Raw genomic sequence first — 9,551 nt, forward strand, 5'->3', positions numbered from 1 at the left:
TCCGTGTTTTGAATTTGGCGGGTTCTGAATTGACGTGGTGAATTTGTATATTTTGCACACACATAAAAAGGAACCAAACGTTATGCATACGATCCTTATCGGTTAAGTTGGTCTTAACAAGGGAAAGGCAATATACACAGGACCAAGTGTGAGTTTTTGCGCAATGTTGTTTGTGCGCAATGTCCGTTTCGGTTAACCAACCAAGAGGAGTTACGTTGGTCAACTCCTCGAATATTCTAACCCATGCAAAAAGCTTCCATGCGATCCTTTTCTTTAAATGCATAGATTATATTCACATATATTTTTACATTTGCATTTTAGTCATGAAATATAGTTGTATTTTAAAACTGCACCCTAAGAGTGAGTGACAGTATTGTGTTCAGATGAAGAATGAAACTGCTTGGATTAGTAAGATGCTTCTGCTGTGTGTACTGGAAACTAAAACAGCTAAATGCATGAGGCACCAGTTGGTTTCCTCCCCCTACCCCCCCCCCCCCCCCCCCCCCCTCTGTGTTGTGACTGTAGGACCCTCTGGGTCCTGGTATCCTTCACGTAAACTGAAACTTGTGTTTAGTTTGATTTCCTCAAAGTAACCGAGTCTTTACCATGCTTTAAACTGTGTTTTCAATGTATACACTGTGCAAGAGGTGTGCCTTTTATATTCCAAATTATTTAATTTTGTATTTTAAAATCTTTTTTTTTTTTTTTTTTTAAGCGAAAGTTAATGGTTATTTTAATAATAGGGTGTTTACTTTTAAAACAAAATTGTTAACATGTTTTTTTGTTGTTTGTTTGGTAAATTTGACCTTCCCCCCTCCTTTGTACAAGTTCACTCTACTAATCTACAGCTGTTCCTTATTCAAACTGATAATTTTTTTATCGCCAGTTCTAAACAACAACATCAGAATATTGTCTGTCTCAAATATAGAGGCTTAAAAGTACGTAGACATGGCCCTCAGGTTCAGCTCTAGGACCAGCGTTGATAATTTAACACCCATGTTAACCCTCTGGAAAGAAGACAGGAATCTGACCTCAGATCAGCGTCTGTGGGCTCATACCGCCTGATGTGAACCCTTGGTTTACCCTTTGGGGCCTGCCTGCAGTGAGGGTGTGTACTTCTGTGTGACTGTCGTATCGGTGTTTAGGTGTTCTTTCTTGACTGGCTTCTTCTTATACTTCCAATGCTCAGGAGACTGTTTTTCTCCCTCTCTCATTCTCCTTCTTCCACCTTGTCTCTCCATCCCTGCACCAGGATCTCCAACAGACCTCATGTCAGTCCTGGACTCGCTACAGTGAATATGTATAACCCCTTTAACGCTTTCTGTGCACACACACGCACACAGACACCCTATAATCTAGCTCAGTGTTGGTCTTGAAGGCGGAAAAGGGAGAGACTGAGCATGCTGGGAAACTGAGTTCTCTAGCTCTGAGAACATTTGCCATTTCACAGACTTGGATCCAACTATGGACTCAGCCCTGACCCCTGACCCCATCTTGCTGGGGGTTGTCCACGTTTCCTCTCATCGCACACCGGTGACTGGTTTCCCTCGGTAACCGGGGTCAGCTATCCAGCCGGACACCATTTCACCCCAGGCTCTCTCCTCTGGTCGCCCCTTATGAGCTCAGAGAATATTGTATGGTTTAAATGTTCTATACTGTTGCAATTGCATTTTTTATTTATTTTTGTTTAGTTAGTTTGTTGGGGGGGGGGGGTTACTGGGTGTGTTACATGCAGAGAAAGATGTGGACATTCAAGCCCTGAGATAAGATGTCTGGATGTGGAATTCTAAGTGTTAAGGGATCGACAATGACACAATCTGCAAGGGTGGGATTTTTCTTGGATAGGAAAGTTTTAAAAAAACGACGCAGACTAGTTTAGAAATCTGGATATTTGCGGAACAAACCCAAATCATACTGTTACATGTCAGACCTTCGTGTCCTTTTGCATTTGCACTCAGAACTGTAAAGATAAGGAAAATCTCCCTTGCAGATTCTGTCTTGAACTTGGTGGTGACCCAGAGTACTTTTTAAGCATTGCTAAAGCATTTTGTGTGTGTGGTTGATTGTGTGGGTATGTGTGTGTGTGTGTGTGTTTATTGCTGTCAAGAATTGATCGTTAAGAGTTGTCTTATGTGAGGTCAATTCCTGTTCTATAATGGTTATTGTTCTACACATATATTGGTCATAATTATAATAACAATACACTCCATTCCATAAGAACTTCACTCAAATCAATAAAGCACTTGGTCTGCTAAACTCTGAATGCTTCGTTTATTTTTGTACCTTTTATTCTTTTTAAGTCTTAGTTTTGTAGTTGTTTTTTGTCTTGTGGTGTTCCTCGTGTGAGCGCGAGATAATGACCACAGGAAACGCGCACCAGGTTAACGTCAAACAGACATGGAACGCACGCGACATGAAATATGCTACCAGGTCCGCGTCATATCCCTCAGTAACTCTTAATAACGTTTTTCAAACTTGTAGGCCAACTGTTTAACCACATAGGGTCTTTTCCTCAATATTTTTCGTTAAACAAAAATTGTTATATTAGGCTACAGGATTAATCTAATACTTTCATTTATTTGTCCTAAATAGGTTACGTAACACGTTTATGAAAAACGGCCAGAGAAAATGTGTTTATCGAACGATTTTCACCTTTGACCTTAAAAACACAGCATAGGCCTACCAGTGAAATGTACACCCTTGCAATTTCTTACATATAATTATATTTTAAAAGACAATCAAATATTGAACAAATACAAGAGCATGCTTTTTTTCATTGTTTAATATTTTGCAATTTTTACTATTATCTATTATCTACTATACTGTAGCCTATTTTTAGTTTTTTACTCACATCACTAGTAACTTAATTGCTAATAGTTTACATGCTTCATTGGGAATAAAACAAGTATTGACTTCGTTGAACAAGAATAGGCCTATAGTGACTAAATTAACTTTAACCCCAATACTCCAGAACACTTTAGTCTGACTTCTAGGTTCTACATTTAGAGACTGCATGCTGTCTGTCAAAACCTACTATAGTCAAATGTATTATACCAAGTAAAAATTAGAACCCAAAATCCTATAGGCTGCTCTGGTACCATACATTTAAGACGCGAACTAGAACAAAGGTTAGAATTTACAAAATTTTCAAAGAAAATGTAATTTTATGAGAATAAAAAGTAGGCCTGTATATTTAGTGTCAACTTGAAAGGACAGCCTATAGCCTAGAATTTAATGTAAAACTTCCGCCTGCTACTGTAATTTGTCTATCTATGTTATTGTCGATAGGTAGCCTATAGCCCGAAGCCAACATCACGCAGGGTTTGCAAATAGGATATTGGGATATAGGATCGTTTCAGAAAATTCTGTAACCATACAGCCTACGTTTCCAAGCGGAACCTGCGTATCACTCTATAACCCAAATCGTTAATTGCACAATATTTTAAATAGGCCTGTATTATTTACTTATGACTAACAGGACTGGGGATAGCGTTTGCAGCTAACCCACACAGACCACGCATGTTAGGCTACAGATAAAACGCGGACGCGCTCTAAATGCATTCACGGGCAAGCTAGCCTATTTATGTATTTATTTATTCATTTTACCGTCATTAAAATCTCGACTCGAGCCATGCTGGCAACAATAAACAAAGAGTGGGTCGCCATGTGCTGCGCAGCTGTTGGAAATCCGAGAAGGAAGAACAGCCGCCAGGGGGCGCAAGACACCATGTGCCTTCAAAGAGATAGATAGCGAGGTCTGAACGGGGTCTAAAAGTGAAATACTCTTTTTTCATTTTATAAAGCGAAATTACGTGTTTACATCAAATATTCGTTGATACGAATTCGGTTTTCATTAAATACATGTTATATTGGATAATTATTTGCTTCGGGTGGATACGATAGAGAAAGACATTCCCCAAATTAAATTATGTTCAGTAAAGGCAACTTTATTTTAAGGTGGTAACATGGAACCAGAATAGCAGCGCATTCTGACGGTCATCTTTATTTGACCCACTGCTTCTGTTGAAAACATTTCCTTTAACTTAACTTTAGTTTCTACTCTACATCGTTTTGACTGTTCTTATTCAACGTTCATTATTGGGTGCTTTATTTTATTTTTTATCCAAATGTGTACAATTTGTATTTTCTGCCATTTCCAACCAACATATCTCAGTGTGTACTGTCACAAATGTGTTAATGTATATGTACATTCATGACTTATTTAGAAAACCATCAATGGGTCTCTTCAAATGTTCACATACATCTTTAAATAATCATAATTTGTTATATTGACATGTGGTACAAAAATATAAAACCAACAGGCATGAAGTAAAAAAAAAAAGAAACAATAAAAACACATAATCCATACTAATTAAGAAACATTTTAATTCACTATATATGTGGGGTCCTCTCACAGTATCATAGCTGTGAGGATGCTGTGTAGCTCAGGTGTGTAGCTCAGGTGTGTAGCTCAGGTGTGCAGAGGGATGTGAGCTGATGTCCTGTGGTGAGTCATGCCCTCAGACAGGCTGGTATTTCTCCACTCGTTCCAGCAGAGTCTCAGAGTAGCCAGGAGAGTAGTACCTGCAACGACACCCATCATCTCACCTCCACCCATCATCTCACCGCCACCCATCATCTCACCTCCACAAACCATCTCACCTCCACAGAGGCACACAGGACTGGGAGAGCTCTGTGATGGACGTGTGGAAATCTAGATATGTTGTTGCGTGTGTGTGTGTGTACCTGACTATCTCCTCAGGGTAGCAGTTGTTGATGGAGGTGATGTGCTCCTGCAGGGCAGAGCCAGGTTCAGCCTTGATCTCCTGCACCTTCTTCAGCCCCCCGCTGGTCACAAACAGGCGCCGCGCCTTGCTGTCGTGAGGCAGCACCTGGGCCGAGAGACACCACCCTCAACACTGCTGCCTTTCCCACCAGGGTGGACTAACATTCACATGGCATCTGATTCATGTAGTGAATACAGCTGTTGTACACTGTTACAGCTTAAATGGTGAGGGTGTTGTGTATGTTGAGCAACTTATACAGAGCCCCAGCCTCACCTTGCTGACCTGGCCACACCCCCCCCCCCCAGCCTCCACACCCCCCCCCCCCAGCCTCCCCAGCCTCACCTTGCTGACCTGGCCACACCCCCCCCCCCCAGCCTCCACACCCCCCCCCCAGCCTCCCCAGCCTCACCTTGCTGAACTGGCCCACCACGTGTTTGAGGATGTTGCTGGGGGCGTCGTACAGCAGGGGCTCCAGGGCCGGCAGGTGGGTGCACTTCTGGAGGATACTCTTCAGAGCCTTCTTCGCCTGGGGAGGGAGAGAGAGGGGGGAGAGAAGGAGAGAGAATGGGGTGGAAGTAGGGAGATAGAGGGGGTTGACACAAACATCAGGATCAGAGTCCCTTGTCTGTGTGTGTTCCATCCGGCCACACCCCCTACCACCACGGCCGGACCAACGCCCCCTGACCTGTGACCCCTGCTGGGTGACCCTACCTTGACCTGCAGGTCCTCGGAGCTGTCCGTGTCCATGTAGAGCCCCAGCAGGCGGGGCAGCACTCCTGCGCTGGCCACGGCGCGGGCGTGCTCTGCAGTGTGGCGGCCCAGCTGCCCCAGGGCCCAGACCGTGGCAGCCCTCACGTGGTCCTCACGCTCCTCAGACAGGCAGAGGGTCAGCTGGGGCACCCCCTGGAGGACGGGAGGAGCAACCACACACAGACACACACACACAGGAAGATAGACAGACAGAGGCACAGAGAGACAGACAGAGACAGACAGAGGCACAGAGAGACAGACAGAGACAGACAGAGGCACAGAGAGACAGACAGAGGCACAGAGAGACAGACAGAGGCACAGAGAGACAGACAGAGACAGGCGTGGGATAGACAGACAGATGGACAAGGGGACACACAGACAGGAGAATTAGAACCTTGCACGTTAAACCTGGACAGGAAGTTGATGAGGAGAAAGGCCTCAACACACACACGTACCCACGCACACACACGTACACACACACCTTGGAGACGATGACCGCCATGGCCAGGTTCTCAGAGTGAGCCGCCACGTATCCCAGCATCATGATGCCCGGCAACCTCACATTGCCACGGCAATCTCCCAGGTAGTCTATCACCGCGGCAACACCCCCTGTGTTCACGATCATTTGAGACAGCTGGACACATAAACACACAGGCAGTCAGTCTGTGAACATAAGTATAAAACTTAACTGATACGGTTCCCTTTAAGTGTGGATGAATATAAGAGCATGTGGTTGTGTGTGTGGTACCTTAGTGTGTCTGTGTCTGGTGTGTGTGTGTGTGTGTGGTGTGTGTGTGTGTGTGTGTTTGTCAGTACCTCAGGAGTGTGTTTGGTGATCTCCCTCATCAGCGTGGTGACGTTCTTCCTGACGTACTCGTCTGGGTCTCTCAGACAGGCCAGCACGGCCGGGAACACCTCCGCCTCCACCACCAGCTCCGCCAGGTCCACAGAGTGCTTCGCTATCTGGCTGAGGGCCGAGAACACCTGCCTCTGGGGGGGGGGAAGGGAGGGGGGAGGGGAGGGTGTTACTGACAGAGTCACTAACATTCATCTCTCACCCGCTCCTCCTCTAAGCTCAGCACCCTTCATCCACTAACCCTCACCCTCCTCAAGTACCAAAGTGTAGTTGATTGAGTCGATTTTTCTGGTATCGGTACTTCACTATTTTTCAGACAACTTTTTACTAAAACACTAAAACAGGTAGTAATAATGGTTACTTTGTACTTAAGTGTATGTCAAAGCCCATACTTCTTTACTTTAACTTGAGCGAAAAGGTGTAGTCGGTACTTCAACTTTTACCAGAGTCATTTTAAACATGAGTATCTGTACTTCCACTTGAGTGAAGGATGAGTACTTTTGCCATTTCTGGTCCTCACCCTCCTCGACCTCCTCGCCCTCCTCCTCACCTTGAGCTTGGCATCTGGGTTGAGGACCATCTGTGCCAGGTGGGCGATGGCGCCTGTGTCCACCACGGTCTGGGCCAGCTCAGGGGAGTGCTTAGCCACGTCGCTAAGGGCGGAGGCTGCGATGCGCTTCAGGGCTACCTCGGGTTCCTGGAGGCAGAGCACCAGGAGAGGCAGCGCCCCTGCCTCCACCACTGCCTGGGACAGGTCTGCACACGGAAAACAGGTATTTGGGGGGAGGATGTGTGTGTGTGTGTGTGTGTGTGTGAGATTTTGCGTGTCCGTACGTTCGTTGTGCCGAGCGATGTACCCCAGGGCCCAGCCCGCGGCCTCCTTCACCCCGGGGTCGAACTCCTCCAGAGAGACGACTAGCGCGTCCAGCGCCCCACAGTCCACCACCGCCTGGGCCAGCGCCGGAGAGTGTCTGGCCACCGCACGCAGCACGAAGGCTGCTGCCTTCTTATAGAACCTCTACACACACACACACACACACATACATTATACACACATCACATACACACACACACACATATAATACACCAACATTACACACACCCACGCACACATCACATGCGCATACACAAAAGAGGACTATTATAAATCTAAGCTTCTGATTCCTGAGAAATGTTACGAACAAGACCCCATTTTGTCAAGATTGTCCTGTGAACTCTGCACCCTTTAGTTCTGGGCACTTAGACACGACTGAGAGGGCAGAGAGAGAGAGAGGAGAGAAGGGAGAGAGAGAGGAAGAAGAGAGAGAAAGAGGAGAGAAGGGAGAGAGAGAGAGAGGAAGAAGGAGAGAGAGACAGAGAGAGAAAGGCTCTGCTCTTAGGTGAAGGGGTCCTTAGGTTTGCTGAAGTGGCCCCCAGGCAAAATGCCAAGTTGCCTCCACACACACTCCCATTCAGGGTCATGACCCTGGCTTACACACACACACAAAGGCACACATGGTGGTAGGTAAAACTTGCATTCTGCTCAGCCAGGGAGTAGACGAGTTGTGGTAGGATGTCTCCCTTGACGACAGCCTCTGCGAGGTCGTCGTTGTAGTTGGCCAGTCGTCCCAGAGCCAAGGCTGCAGTCTGCTGGATGGTGGGAACCACGTCCAACAGCAGGGGCCTCAACAGAGACATCACACCTGGGAGGGAGGGGGGCAGGGAGTTTGTGTGTTTGTGTGTGTGTGTGTGACAGAGAGAGAGAGAGAGCAATAAAGAGTGTGTGTGTGACAGTGTGCGAGAGGGGAGAGGAGACGACAACTTACCTGCATTCTGTAACGTTTCTATGTTTTGTGGTCTTGTCGCAAGCTCGGCAACAGTCTGCACGAATTGTGTTCTTGATTTTTGATACTGCTCAAACACTGGGGGGAAAAAACGAAACGAGATGTATGGGCATACTTTAAATCTAGTGGCTCTAGGGACGTGCCTACTGTAGTGGTGCCACGGTACTGAACAGTGCATTCTTACAGTACAGTACTGCCGAATTTCTTGATTCACTCACATCACGCCACATAATTATCAATTCATCTTACCTTGCAAAACCTGTCGTTGACTCATAACTAAAATCTCATAAAAACCCTAAAAAAAATCCAACGTAGTTATTGACTACAACAAAAAAGTATTATTGTCGTGAATTCTTCTTAAACCATTGCTTTCTCGTGCAATGGGATGCAGCGTTTCTGTTTCAGCTTCAAGTTTGGGTTAGCGTGTTACAGTTGCCCTAGCAACAATCCGGAAGCAGAAATGGTTGCGAAAACAGCTCGTGCCCTGTGGCTAGCATATTTCCCGCAACAACAAAAATGCTAAAAGGATAGAGCAATATACCAGAATCTCTATATTTATTACTGTTGGGACGCAACGTAAGATCTCTTGCAGACAAGTGAATGCAAACAGTAGCCTATTGTTGTTTTTCATTTAAATTGCGTTCACCACTGAGTGGTAGCAGTGAAACATTGTAGATCTGTCTCATAAAGCCACATTGTATCCTGTTACCAAGTCCAGTCTTTCGTATTTCACATCTTACATGTAGCTAAACCCTCAGCTGTTCAAGGCCGTTTAGAAAAGCCTGTCCCCATACTGATGATATAAGATTGTCGAATGATCGTATAGGCCAGTGTGTTCTGAAAACGATTTGAAATTTCTTATCATAATGTTAACTTATTTGTTAGTGTAGTGTTGCTGTATAGTGTTGTGTTGTGGTATATTGTAGCCTATAGTGTGACACCAGCGTTAAATTGTATTGTTTTGTTCATTCTCTATAGCCTCCATAGCCTATGTGGCCCCTGAAAATGTTTTTTTGATGTTCAGCCCCGTGATCAAACCTGAGTAGGCTATGTTCTATTGATAACCTGTTTATTTTTATTTTTACTTTGATTATGATTAATTTTTATATGGACTGCTGTAATATCGCAATTTCCCCCTGGGATTATGAAGTGCTTACCAACCTGACATTAGCCTATCTCAAATGACACGTAATCATTGCATTTCATGGACAAACGTCATAAATTAGGCTACCTGTCTTTTTCAAGTTCTTATTGTCATTCTGAAGTTCTGCGAAGTAGCCTACAGAGTGTGTGGTCCTATACAGACAAAGCATTGAGACACCCGTAGTTTGTAGG

At 45.2% G+C, this 9,551-nt stretch overlaps 1 protein-coding gene across 1 annotated transcript; it reads right to left on the minus strand.

Moving 5' to 3' along the window:
- Nucleotides 1–4,369: 4,369 nt before the first annotated feature.
- On the minus strand, nt 4,370–9,012 carry spag6 (sperm associated antigen 6). The gene is made up of 11 exons (XM_062479404.1): nt 8,466–9,012; nt 8,199–8,294; nt 7,909–8,075; nt 7,228–7,411; nt 6,944–7,149; nt 6,354–6,527; nt 6,019–6,171; nt 5,499–5,690; nt 5,197–5,313; nt 4,747–4,892; nt 4,370–4,584 (listed from the first exon to the last, which is right to left on the minus strand). Exons 1-11 carry the CDS (start codon nt 8,488–8,490, stop codon nt 4,521–4,523), a joined length of 1,524 nt encoding a protein of 507 aa, XP_062335388.1. The 5' UTR covers nt 8,491–9,012; the 3' UTR covers nt 4,370–4,520.
- Nucleotides 9,013–9,551: the final 539 nt, after the last annotated feature.

Source organism: Osmerus eperlanus, chromosome 15 (genome assembly GCF_963692335.1).
Source record: "Osmerus eperlanus chromosome 15, fOsmEpe2.1, whole genome shotgun sequence".
Classification (NCBI taxonomy): Eukaryota; Metazoa; Chordata; class Actinopteri; order Osmeriformes; family Osmeridae; genus Osmerus; species Osmerus eperlanus.